Below are 14,372 nucleotides of genomic sequence, written 5' to 3'. Positions count from 1 at the left end.
ACTCTGTCACTGCACCTGTACTTGTGTCTTTTATGCCTGATACCACACAACCGATGTCACATATTGTGGAATATCTTCAACACTTTATACTTTTTCGTTTGGTATTGAAGAATAAAGTAAAAATTACGTTTTAATATTTGCGATCAATTTATATTATGTAATTTAATAAAATAACACTAATCATTAATACTTTCATTCGTTTTTATTCGTTCTTCTTTACAATAATATTTAATTTTTTAATAAAATTATTTTGTTTTATTTGAAAAGATTGCAGAAAAATTTTGCTAGACTGTATGGTTAGAGGAAGTGGTTAGTTGTCCTAAAAAAGTATTAGTCATTTTTCTTAAATGAATTAAATATCCATAGCCATATGTCACCTTGAACGAGAAGCGCCTTATAAAGAATTCATATTATACGATTTGTTTAACAGACAATACTATTATACTTAACTAAAATGTAAGTTTACGCAATCGATTTTATATATTTCATAGAAATGTTTTAAATTAAAGATCTGTTGAAGAAATTAGCTTTTAAATATCTTAGAATTTATTACATATGTTCATACAACAATTTATAGTTAGGTTATAAGTAGAAATATACGATGAAATTTTCGAGAGAAATTAAACTTATTTCTAGTCATAGAAATTGAAATTTATTGCGAAGCGAGAAAAAATATTGGATGAAAATGATGATATTTCAATTTTCATCTTTTAGTGTCTTCGGTTTTAACTTTTTCTTGACGAATACTTTTACTTTTTTGGCTGGATTTGCTCGACTAGTCGATTGCTCTCCTCGCTCGACTTGTGTTTGGACAGGAGAAGGTTCACCCTGCGTTTGTTTCTTGATGGTTTTCATTGGTATCTGCTTTTGCTTTTGTTTCAATCGAATAGGCAATTGAAATTTTTTCTTGACTTCAGTAGGTTCTTGAGATTCTTGTTGTTCTTGCGTTGGTAATTGTATATCTTTCTTGGATTTTATACTTAATGAATGCACTTCCTGTTTGATCGTTTTAATTGAAGATTGTTTCTCTTCTTTATCTTTCTGTTGCGATTTCATCACCTTTTTCTTTCGTATTGTCGTTAGAATGTCTTCGTTGTAATTTGATTTAGATCTTCCGGGAAGATACGTTAAACCTACAATAATTAAAATAACGAAAGGCAACGGTGACATATAGTACCAGACACTGTAACTTTTCTTTGATAAGCAGCTCCCGTCACTGTGAAAATTATCACGTATTAATTTAATAAAATTATATTGTAAAATATAATGTAAATAATGAAGATAACCTACCTCATGCATATTCCAAAATTTTTATCGCAATATGATCCTTCTACTTTTATATAGAGTTGATGATTCGATGGAACGTAACCGAGTGATTCGGCGCTTTGACAGATTTTAGGTTTGCTTTCGCAACAAATATGACATTCCCATTTCAGAGGCAAACAACTGCAACTTTTTAGCCCATTGTCTTTACAAACGTTGCTTATGCATTTCCCAGAACGACAAGTTTTCGATGTACCTATACACGGTGATCGGTCTGGCTGTCGTTTCATTGGACAAAATGACGAATTAGTAGCACATACGTCGGTAGTGTTATGACATAGTATGTTGCTTAAACACTTTATATCGTTGCGTGTATTCAGTTTACAATTTGAATTGCAACACTCGTCTGTAGCAGGTGAGCAATCTTTTTTTCTTTGAATCGTGCACGGTAATGGAGAATTTTTATTTGTGCAGCACGTCTTCTGTATATTACATTTACCGGTAGAGTAATCACAGTCGCAGGATTCTCCATCCTCGACAATTCCATTTCCACACACAGATCGTTGGAGTGACTTCAGACAAAAATCTATTTCTAAAGAAAAAATACAAATTTACACAAATTTCAATGAAAATTCTAGTATAAAATTACAAAGTAATTTACTAATATTAACGGTTTTCATACATATCACATGAAATTTGCAATAAATGCAGAGCAACGTAACCAACAAATGCTAACAAAATATGATAAGATGAGTGCTATGGGAGTTGAATAAGTTATGATCACATGTAGTTTTAAGAAAATGCTGTATTAAGCCGAACCCATGCAAGGCACTAGAATTGTCTGAAAACACTTAAATAATAACACGATTCCCTTAGAAACCCCGCGATGCATTTTACGTTGGAAGATTGCCCATGCGTTTCTTTGCCAAATCCCATTAAGCGAATTAATCGACTGAAACCAATTTCAATTAAAAGTGAAATAATAGTAAAAAAAATGAAAACTTAATTACAACCTGACAGCTCGAGGATACGCCGTTAAAGTATATCTTCGTTACAAATGCTATAACCAGAAAATGGCAGTCGGATAATTAATAAAAACTGACCCATGTGAGAGATGGCTTTTGAAATCATTAATACGCAACATTTGTGATTGAAGTCTTTTTCTTCATGACATCTTCATATGTCGTTGTGTTATGACTTGGTAATGAATTCAATTTTTTGCAGTGAAGTGAGAAAGCAGGTATTAAATAGGGAATGAAAAAATTAAGCTTGTGTAAAAGTTCGTGGAAAAGACAAACAAGAGAATCTTATAAGATACTAGCTGTTACCCGCGACTTCGTCCTCGAGGTTTTGCATGCAAACCCCATTTACATTCAATATTTCAATAACCATAGTAATTGTTATATAACACCTACCGCTGAAGAGAATTGCCGAGAATCAAACTAACTATTTTCAATTTGATAAATTTTTCGGAACGTTTACAATCGTTCTATAATCGAACCAATATTTAATACCAAATTCGAATTTAAAACGATTCGAACATTTTTAAAATCGAAATGGATAAAAATATTTATAACAATGTCTGAAATGTTATTAATTTAATACACCTAAGTACTCGATGAAGACTAAATCCTCTCCCTCACCCCCGAGGGGGAATTTCTAAAAATCTTTTCTTAGTGTACATTCTCATGGCATACCCTACTACAACGCAGATAAAAACAAAAAATCGCATCTAAAATAGCACAGTAGAAGCCGTTCTTTCGGTTAAGCCTTAATGCTCTCCCTCTCCCCCCCACTTGGGAATTTCGAAAAATCCCTTCTTAGTGTGCGTTTTCATGACGTACCCTAACTGTGTACCAAATTTCATCTCTTTAGGTCCAGCGGTTTTCTCTGGTCGATGATGAATCAGTGAGTAAGTCATTCATTCAGTCAGTCAGTCAGGACAAGCAATTTTATATATTTAGATATACTAAATTACCGGTATTTCACACTCACACATTATACAGGTACATTTATAGTTGGGAATTAAACAAATGGCTATTGATTGGGTTTGCTTACACGAGGAAACGGGAAGCTACTAGTGGCACATCTTAATTTTGCCTATTAAAAAATTATATCTGAAAATAGATCAAACGGTACGAATGAAAAACAACAATCGAAGTCGATAGATGAAGATAACTACAATAAATTATGAAAATCGCTACTTTTCATTGTAGCAAGATGGCACGCATCATATCATTATCGGATATATTATATAACCTGGTTAAAATTAATATTTTGGAAATATTACATATGAAACCAGACATGGTTCAATCTTCCTTACCTTTTCTTTTTATGAATTGTCTGATTTTCTTCTTGCAGTACGAAGAAAAATTAAAAGTACCGGAAGCCCAAACACGAATGTTAGGATGCATGATGTAATATCCGCTGGTATCTTTTCGTTTACAATTTCGGGGATCGTGTGGACAACCAAATGCATGACCCAATTGATGCAGTACATTTGCGGCTACTTCANTTAGAGTATTACTGTTAAGTATTCGATTTTATAAATATGATTTTACAAATGGGAAATTACAATTAGAGCAAGCTAATTTCTTAGAAGGAGTTATTACCTCAAAATTTATAAATTTGTTTTTTTGAAACCGTGTCCTGTCTTATAATTGCGGCGTAGTAAACACTAGTATTGTGTTTTATTCGAAAGACAAATGGCAAATTTTCCATCAAATTGCTTTATTAGTTGAGTCGATACGGTACATTGTTTTGTACTCGTTTCGGGCTTTGTCCCTCTTCAGTCAAAGTGTAACCAAAAGTTGACTGAAGAGGGGCAAAGCCCGAAACGAGTATAAAACAATGTACCGTATCGACTCAACTAATAAAGCAATTTGATGGAAAATTTGCCACGTGTCTTTGGAATAAAACACAATACTAGTGTTTACTACGTCAAAATTTATAATGAAAGGCGATCCAAAAATCAGGAAGGAATTTAAAAATTCATATCAGTGAATTTCGATTTTCACAAAAAGAATAACATGGGATTTTTTGAAGTAGAAACATTTTATGCATATTTACTTAAACCTTTTTCCAGGCTCTCTTTAGCGGAAGAACGTCTTATGTCGCATCAAAGTGACTGTTATAAAGAAAAATGTAGGGAAAGAAAAATAAACACAATTGCAACATTCATAAGGATAAGACAAAAAAGTGAGCAGAAATAAATTGCGAAAGAACGTTTTTTTTTTTTTTTTTTATTTCACACAGTTTATATGGAGGCTATAGCCGTAACATGTTTTCGGTATAGCCTGAAATCAAACTGTACGGATCACGAAGATAATGTTTTAACAATAACGAAGCTTCTAGAGTTATCATGTATACCAAACAGGCAGAACTACGAGACAAAAACAGACACGAAAACGACACTCCCGACCACAGCTAACACGACACGACGACAAGAATGGAAGATCAATCATCTTGCCCATCCATGCTGCAATAAAGACTCTATATTTTTATTATAAACTAGCAGGTAGGACCGGCGTTGCTCGGGAAAGTAACGGTAGCGAAGATTAAGATTATTACGTTATAGTCAACCTTATCCGTTTTCACAGAATGAATCGTTTTCCCGTTTCTAGACTAATTACAGAATTTTTAGATGGGTCTAAAATTATGTTCGATTTCCTGCAAAAACGTAAGAAAGTGCAATCTGCCAATAATTTTGATGCCAATAGCAGAACTAAAAGCAAGATAATTAATTTGGACTTTCTAAGTATCTTGCTTCAATTGCTACTGTTTGCATACGAATGGTATCAAGATTATTGGTTTCAATTTTCTTGTTATCTGAGCAATGTAAATTATCGAATTAACTAACATTACTGATTCACAAGCGCATGTTTTAAAGCTGTACGAAACCAAGTCTAATTAAAATCTCTTTTTCCAGGAGGTAATTGTTTCATACTAAGGAAACAAGTGTTTAGTTTTCAAATATATCAAGGTATTATCAAGGAACTGTATTCTGTTTACGGCCACGTCTTCATATCGAAGTATATCTTAATTGTATTGTATGCTGTTTCCGAAATTAACTGATATAAATTTTTAAATTAATTCATGGTTGTTTCGATTCATTCTGTATAATTAAATAAAATTTCTTACCTATCGTAGATGAAGAATATCAGTATTGTAAGAAGAGTTAATTGCATTAATACATTGGCAAACCATAAAACACTTATAAACTGTAAATANTATAATTGTTTTTTTTTTTTTGTATTTTTTTGGTAAAGATAAATTTGGCACCTGGAAGCGGTACCCAGAAAATTTTACTTTTCTGGCACGGTCATAAAATTTTCTAAAGAGAAATCGCAGCACTATTGAATTAATCGTTTTGTGATTGTTAGGTCGGCACTGCGACGGCTACGTTTGCAATGCCGAAGTCAGGACTGACACCGCTGTGACTTCGCGTAATATAATCTCGCGGGAGCGGTTGCGTATGTAAACAAACGAGTTCGAAGTAGAGGAGGGAGTTGACAACAGTCTGCTAGAAATAACGCAATTCACTACGCTTTTAAATATTAAATAACAATAATTTATTCAAAAAAGTGATCACAAACTTACAAAGCGTAATGTAAATGGTAGAGTTTTAGCACGTGGGGAGTAAGCTTACAAATTCGGATGCGTGTCGGTAAATACCTGAATCGGCGAAAATCGGTTTGGGCTTCTTGAGGAAAGGAAGGAGATTCTTTCGCTGGTTAATGTCGGTTTTAAATCCGAAAGTCCTTGATTGTACTGTTCACAATCGAATCTTTATTAGTTCGAAGTGACTAAGGACCGGTGAATAGCGGGAGGTCGAAAAGCGATGGAACATGACGAGAGTAAACACACACGATTTTGTTGACAGGCCACTCTGCTACATTTGTTCCCTACTCGTTTATTTGGGGTCCTCCCCCTAGCATTTTAATAGTTATTTTTGGTGATGTTTTGGTTGCTTAAATTCGCGATTTTGTCTCCATTTTCCTCGATGATTTAGAAGCTGTGTCACTCGTGGAGGAAGTTCAATTCGTGGAAAAAGTATCGAAGTGTTTCCTTGTCGGTATCTATGACATGGAACCTTCTTTCGTTATAGTTTTCACAAAATAAAATTTATAAAATTAAATCGAGTTCTTTTTAATTAGCTAAATTGAACTTGCCCGGGTTGTCACAGTTTCTTTTTCTTTTCTTCGGTGCTACTACATGAAGATAATTAATAACTAAACATGCTTAAATTTATGAATTTTTAATGTGTATTTATGGTTAACTGTACTGTTATTTTCTTTTCGATTTATATCGTTTATTTATCAAATTTTTTTCCAATTTTCTACTTTGATCTCGACTTCACATTTGCTCTTAAGAAAAAGATCACAGAAGCATTTCTATAATCCACTGTACAAATGAGAGTAAACTGAAAATTGTAATAGATTATAAATGAATTATTAATAAAATTTATTTTTGCTGAAATTTTTGTCTTTTAATTTTATAAATGTGTTTTTCATATATGATTTGCGGATTGGAAAAAATAGTAATAATTGCGGTATGTTGATTGCTTTGTTTAGCCTGGTGGATGTAGTTAATGACCTGATGGATGGCATCTACTGTGCCTTTGTTTTTAGAGAAGCTAAACTGATTCTGATGCAGGACTCTACGCTTGCATAGATGCCATGTGATCCTATTAATCATTAGACTAACTTTTTGCAGAGTCAAGAGAAGTGTTAGACAGTTTAATGATTAATAGGATCACATGGCATCTATGCAATGATTGTCGTATTAATTTTTGAACAGTTTCTTCTATTATATGACAGTATTATAATTACATTTTTAAACATGTTCTAAAGACGATTGTAGCAGTCAGTTAAACAATAGAATATTACATAAAAATTGCAAGTACTGTATTATGAAGTAACAATACTTAGAAATCTATGATGTATTTTAGTTATTTGTAATTGAATCTATTTTGTTCTTTTTAATTTTATTATGTCACTTGATGGAAAGAGAATTTCGGGGAATTTCTCTGATTTTTTCAGATTTTGGGAGACCGAAATAATATTTATTAAATATTAGTGTAAATTCATTTTATTTAAAATTGATTTTTATCGTATCCTGAAATATTGCAACTTAAATTTCATCCATTTTTAATTATGATAGAAGGCTGAATGTTTGAGGAGATAAGTCCAATGACAATGCATTTTAATAGCGTTTTACGGTATGGCTTGATGTACACCATAATTTTCATCCTGGAACATATATATATATATAATAAAATATGAAGTTTTCTCGTGATATATGTATGTAAATTCAATGATTCTGAATTCATACACACATTGAATTTAGTAATGCAATATATATGGTGGGGTGGACCATTTCACCATATACAGAGCACGATTACATTCAATTGGTATGTGGTCTAATTTTCGACATTAGTGTACGGTCCACCCCACCATATACCAATCTCAAAAAACGTCATCAATAAAAGCAGTATTTTGTAACTTTTAAAAACATATAATATTAANCTTTTATATAATATCAAAGTAAATTTGTATACAAAGAGAAATAGATAAAGCCTTAGCCATTCAGATTTGAAGATTACATACAAAGTTACAATGAGATCGTATATCTGCAGTATTCAAGACGGTAAATACGAAGCTTTTAACGATAATTCTATAAACAATAGCATATCTATTGTTTTGTTTCCTGACTTAAACTGTAATGTTTAGGAGAGATGCAATTATTTTTACCAAATAATGACATTTTTCTCTTATATGCAAGTTAAATACAATAAGTCTTATTGTATTTTAAAACTGGGTGATTTAAAATAGGTGTTACTATATTTGTACCGAAGGTTTAAAGAAAATAACCTGATGTAACAAATTAAATACGTTATTGTCTGTATCGTTGCAGTCTGTGTATATTTTGTACACTATTATTTCAAAACAAGTTATCTTGAGATATAAATCAAACTGAATCATTATACAAATAAAGATATTCTTTATTAAATACATAATACGCAAAGACATTTTGAGATATTTTTTGAAAGGAGTAACGATACGAAATCGCTAATTAATATATTTTCTTTTATAATTGTGTATTCGTTGAGATATTAATTAATTAATTTCAAGTATACAGATTTCTTAATATTGTTTTAGACAGTTTGAATTTGATATCAAAGAGCATTTACATCCGTAGCCTTTGGCTACGTTTTAAATTACGACTTGCATGATCCCATAAGTGCTCAATTGAATTCCAACTATGCAGTCTGAGGAATCACGAATACCCATTAATATTGCAATTTTCAAACNATGGCTTGATGTACACCATAATTTTCATCCTGGAACATATATATATATATAATAAAATATGAAGTTTTCTCGTGATATATGTATGTAAATTCAATGATTCTGAATTCATACACACATTGAATTTAGTAATGCAATATATATGGTGGGGTGGACCATTTCACCATATACAGAGCACGATTACATTCAATTGGTATGTGGTCTAATTTTCGACATTAGTGTACGGTCCACCCCACCATATACCAATCTCAAAAAACGTCATCAATAAAAGCAGTATTTTGTAACTTTTAAAAACATATAATATTAAAAAATTTTTCTCTCATAGGCTATATATTTTATTTAGTACAATAAAAATTTTTATTTTACAAATAACATATAATATAAAAAAGTTTGTTAAAAAAAATAAGTTTATTTTTGCAGAAACACCCCTTACACAGACAAAAAATAATTCACAAATCAATTAATTAATCTTCATTCAGTTAAGCATTAAAATATCTTATTGCAAAATATATTTGTGTAAGTTTAAAATATAATTATTTATTTTCATAGATATAGCAAAGTGATTTCTTTTGTTTAACGATTCCGTTTTTGAATCCGATATTTTTAAACTTTTCTTTCTTTTACAACAGGATAACAGCAGAATAAACAAGTACGTAAATGGCATTTGGAGAAATATGTAGCCAAAAATCGATGCAATAATTGTGAAGAATGTAACAAATAGAAACAGCATCCACTAGAAAAGTGTAAGAAACATAAATTATATACATTACAATTTATTCTCACTTAATTTAAAAAAATATAACTTATATATAGATTGGCGAAAAGGCATACGAGTGAGATTTTCACTGTTCTCATCCTGTTAATTTATTTTTTTGGCATTGTTTTATAGTGATGGACATCAGGGAATTTACCGTTAAAAAGATTGATTGATTTGTTGAATAAAACAAAACATTAGCAATTAGTCCGCTATATAGTCAGCTATAGTTAGATATATTAAAGCGTGATAGTAACGGAGTCAATCAGCACAGATCATGGAGATCGATAATTTACTCCGTATTACCCACAATAAATTATAAGTTCTGTTGTATAGGTACGGCAACGCAACACGTGTGCAATCTGCCAAGTACAATTCTTCCTGGAGAACTTCTATGAGTAATCTGGCGCCTATTCAGTATAGTTTTTCGACAACGGCCATTTTTTTCAGAGACACTTCTTTTTGAAATGCATCATACAAAATGATTTGCAAACAACGGTCACCTCCAAACAGCGGCCATTTTCTCTTTGTTTTCTCAGTGGTCGTTGTTCACAGATTTCACTGTGTATACCTTTTCACCCTCTCATTAATATTTTTATCCATAACACCGACATAGATTTTTTCTGTTCTTAGTATTTAAAAACAAAAAAATTGTATACAATTATATTACTTAATAATAATTAAAATGTAATTTGATTATTTATAGTATAATATTATTAATTTAAAATTTTGCACAGTTCTGCGATATAAATAAAGTAAATGTATATTATGTTATAAATAATATACATTTACTTTATATATTATAAAGTAAATAATTTATATATTATACTTTAATACTTTATATATTATACAGTAAAATATATATTATATTATAAATGTATGTACCAAATTAATTTCTGTCATAGGTATAGGACTTCTTATTTCTCCAATAACGTAAAGAATTATCAAGCTGTTTAAAACGTACATCCATGCCACAAGACGGTCCAATATGACAAACACATCAAGAGACAAAAATTTATTCAAAATACCTAAAAATATATAAAAACATTGAAAATCATGTCTAATTAAAGTTTAAAATTTAATTAAAAAAATCTCATGCTGTAATTTCATTGTATATTTTTGTTTCAGCCATTTTTGTGATATTAGGAGAGAATCATACTAAATATAGCCTTAATTAACAAAAGTTGTATAAATATTTTAGTGAAAACAGCATGAATTAGATTACATCAATGGGATAAGAGAATGCAACACATGGGCGATCTGTCGACTGGAAACATGCTTCTATTTAGATGTCAGACACACGAATAATTCCAAAAACTCCATTAGTCAGCCCATTGGTTAGTCGCGAAACCGAGCTGAAAGTCGACCCCCTATAACACTGTTGATTATTCTGTTTCATACGAATTCCATGTTGTACGAGTCACTTAGATTTTACAAATATGTGTGCCGGGCTGTGAACAGCTCATGTATTTGTAAAATCGAAATGACTCGTACAACATGGAGTTCATATAAAACGGAATAATCAACAGTGTTATAGGGGGGTCGACTGGTGTCTGGAATATCCTCGAAGAAAATTAGATAAAAACAACAAAATCCTTTACTGTTAAAAACGTAATTGCAAAATCATAACACCTTAGTTAATTTATTCCGTGTTTATGAATAGGAGCACAGTTTAACCCGTATTAATAATAATATAATTTTAATTTTTTAGATACAGGACGATTCTATTAATGACTGTTTTCTATCATCATCTAAACACTAAATAGAAAAAATGCACATAATATATTGTTTCTTTCGATAAGTGAAAAATTTTATTTTAAATTATTACGATAAATATACAGTAGAACCTCGATTATCCGACATCCGATTAACCGACACCTCGGTTAACCGACCGTCCTAATTTCAAGTGTTCGCTAGTGATGTGGCGCTACAATATTTGGCTATGTCTTGGCTACTTTAATAGTATTTTTACGTGTTTTAGCTGGCAACACTCATTTGACCATGAAAGGGAGCTAGTATTTAAACGAGGCTTAAATTTCTAATTTTTAACGATAGAATAGCGACGATTATTATTTTTAAAAATTTTTGTTAGGCTTAACATCGATGAAAATTTCAACGCGAATTAGGTTAATAGCGATAAACTAATATACTAATTACATGGGATATAAAAATATAGTACACTAATAATGGATTTTTTTATACTTTTCGGTTATCCGACTTTTCAATTATCCGACCAACCCCAGTCCCCAATTGGGTCGGATAATCGAGGCTCTACTGTAGTACACTTACCTCCGTGTCCAGTGTAGCATGCTACAAGCACCCAAATTATCGAAGCAATCCACAGAAATGGTGAAAGTATTTGATGTATACGCAAAGGTATTTGATTTGGATACGGATCAGTAACATAACTATGCAAGCCAAAACATACATATCCCAGAAAAATACTAGTTACAATCCAACAACAAGTGACGAATATCTAAAAATAGTTTTAAAAATTTATTAAAATATAAATTTTTTAATGAAATATCAAGTTGCGAACACTACAATTTTTTTTCAACAAATATAAAAAATAACATCACTAAAATAAAAGCCGATAACATAATACGTACTTTACTAAATTTTATTTTAATCTTCTTCCGTACTGTACATCCAATCAGCATACCCAAGCAATACGAACTCAAATGTGTATATTGTGGCCTTTCATACACGTGAAGAAAGTAATCAATAATCATTCTGAAAATAATTTTAAAGTGTGAGAATACTGGAAATTTGTTACAATCGTCTACAATTAATTGAAGCACATATCTAACATGACAAAAGAAATTTTACAGATCAAACTACTACTTTTGCAAAATTTGAACACACGATTGCCCTTTATCTCCGTACGCCCTCGAAGTTTAACAACCAAAATTACTGGCATATAATACCCAAACAACTTTACAAAATTTCAGAAATTTTTGTCACAAAGCACAGGAGATATTAAGCTTCAAAAAAATAAATAAAACGTACCCCCCACACACCTTTATATACACACACGACTATCATTCATACATACAGAAAATCACCCTGGATTTTTTTTGTATTTCTCAACGTTTCAAGGTATCCTGAATCCAAGAATATAAAAATCATGAGAGGGTCATTTTTTGACCTATTGTCACACTTTCTTTCTGTTATATATAACACAGCCAGGAAAGTAAAAATAAGCAAAAACTACAGTAATTTATTATTGTATTAATGTTATCTTTTTATATTTATTACACTATAATTTTAAAATTTATCTTCTATCTTTTCCCGGATTTAATTCTTTATCTTTGCATAATTCTGATCACTAATGATCTTCTGATCAAAAATTCGCACACTGTATTTTACTATTATTTACTTAACAACAATACCAAGACGTTCCATGGTAAAGAAAAATGTGAATACATATATAAATATGTTTTAAAAAAGCATTTAAAATATTACTATATAAAATATATACATACGTCATCTTCGAGTCTATTCCAAACATTAATACTAATTCATTCTTTATAGAGACATATAAGAAATTTACAAATCCCGTTATTGTCAAAACAATAATAACTGCAAGTCCAATTTTAGGCCACCTGCGAAAAAAATATATGCTATACTTATCAATTTTATATGTAAATGTGCTTTTAATATACAAATATATAATGTCATAAGATAAAAGTTTTAATATATAATTAGATTATTACTATTAAGTATTCGATTTTATAAATATATTATAAATGGGAAATTACATTTAGAGCAAAATAATTTCTTAAAAGCAGTTATTAACTCAAAATTTATAAATTTGTGTTTTGAAACCGTGTCCTGTTTTATAATTGTGGCGCAGTAAACACTAGTATTGTGTTTTATTCCAAAGACATGTGGCAAATTTTCCATCAAATTGCTTTATTAGTTGAGTCGATAAGGTACATTGTTTTGTACTCGTTTCGGGCTTTGCCCCTCTTCAGTCAAAGTGTAACCAAAAGTTGACTGAAGAGGGGCAAAGCCCGAAACGAGTACAAAACAATGTACCGTATGGACTCAACTAATAAAGGAATTTGATGAAAAATATGCCACATGTCTTTGGAATAAAACACAATACTAGTGTTTACTACGTCAAAATTTATAATGAAAGACGATCCAAAAATCAGGAAGGAATTTAAATATTCATATCAGTGAATTTCGATCGTACGGGCGTACGATTTTCATAAAAACAATAACACGAGATTTTTTGAAGTAGAAACATTTTATGCATATTTACTTACACCTCTCTCCAGGCTCTCTTTAGCGGAAAAATGTCTTATGTCGCATCAAAGTGATTATTATAAAGCAAAATGTAGGGGAAGAAATATAAACACAATTGCAACATTCATAAGGATAAGACAAGAAAGTGAGAAGAAATAAATTGCGAAAGAACTTTTTTTTTATTTCACACAGTTTATATGGAGGCTATAGCCGTAAATCATGTTTTCGGTATAGCCTCAAATCAAACTGCACGGATCACGAAGATAATGTTTTAACAATAACGAAGCTTCTAGAGTTATCATGTATACCAAACAGGCAGAACTACGAGACAAAAACAGACACGAAAACGACACTCTCGACCACAGCTAACAAGACACGACGACAACAATGGAAGATTAATCATCCTGCCCATCCATGCTGCAATAAAGACTCTACATTTTTATTATAAACTAGCGGGTGTGCCCGGCGTTGCTCGGGCAAAAGTAACGATAACTAAGATAAAGATTATTACGTTACAGTCAACCTTACCCGTTTTCACAGAATGCAAGAATTGGGTCCCCTTGTTTCCAGACTAATTAGAGAATTTTTAGATGGGTCTAAAAATATGTTCGATGTCCCGCAAAAACGAAAAAAACTGCATCTGCGTATTGNCTTCCGTACTGTACATCCAATCAGCATACCCAAGCAATACGAACTCAAATGTGTATATTGTGGCCTTTCATACACGTGAAGAAAGTAATCAATAATCATTCTGAAAATAATTTTAAAGTGTGAGAATACTGGAAATTTGT

General features: G+C 31.2%; 2 protein-coding genes across 2 annotated transcripts; both read right to left on the bottom strand.

Moving 5' to 3' along the window:
• Positions 1 to 279: 279 nt before the first annotated feature.
• LOC111623116 (disintegrin and metalloproteinase domain-containing protein 10-like) lies at positions 280 to 3,771 on the bottom strand. Its single transcript, XM_023365598.1, has 3 exons — positions 3,587 to 3,771; positions 1,291 to 1,855; positions 280 to 1,216 (listed from the first exon to the last, which is right to left on the bottom strand). The coding sequence occupies exons 1-3, from the start codon at positions 3,675 to 3,677 to the stop codon at positions 697 to 699; spliced, it is 1,176 nt and encodes a 391-aa protein (XP_023221366.1). The 5' UTR covers positions 3,678 to 3,771; the 3' UTR covers positions 280 to 696.
• A 4,798-nt stretch (positions 3,772 to 8,569) lies between these two features.
• LOC111623119 (nose resistant to fluoxetine protein 6-like) lies at positions 8,570 to 12,924 on the bottom strand. Its single transcript, XM_023365601.1, has 6 exons — positions 12,813 to 12,924; positions 11,937 to 12,060; positions 11,617 to 11,803; positions 10,213 to 10,355; positions 9,130 to 9,306; positions 8,570 to 8,605 (listed from the first exon to the last, which is right to left on the bottom strand). The coding sequence occupies exons 1-6, from the start codon at positions 12,836 to 12,838 to the stop codon at positions 8,570 to 8,572; spliced, it is 693 nt and encodes a 230-aa protein (XP_023221369.1). The 5' UTR covers positions 12,839 to 12,924.
• Between the last annotated feature and the right edge of the window lie 1,448 nt (positions 12,925 to 14,372).

The sequence above is a fragment of the Centruroides sculpturatus genome, unplaced genomic scaffold, assembly GCF_000671375.1.
Source record: "Centruroides sculpturatus isolate CEXI.00-Female unplaced genomic scaffold, Cexi_2.0 scaffold136, whole genome shotgun sequence".
NCBI lineage: Eukaryota > Metazoa > Arthropoda > Arachnida > Scorpiones > Buthidae > Centruroides > Centruroides sculpturatus.
Note: the sequence above shows the minus strand (reverse complement) of the source record. Positions and strands in the feature narration are given on the sequence as shown.

Coding starts and splice junctions, on each gene's coding strand:
- LOC111623116 (XM_023365598.1), bottom strand. CDS start 3,677: ATGCATCCTAACATTCGTGTTTGGGCTTCCGGTACTTTTAATTTTTCT. Junction 1,856..3,586: donor ACAATTCATAAAAAGAAAAG/GTAAGGAAGATT, acceptor TTTTTTCTTTAG/AAATAGATTTTTGTCTGAAG. Junction 1,217..1,290: donor AATTTTGGAATATGCATGAG/GTAGGTTATCTT, acceptor TAATTTTCACAG/TGACGGGAGCTGCTTATCAA.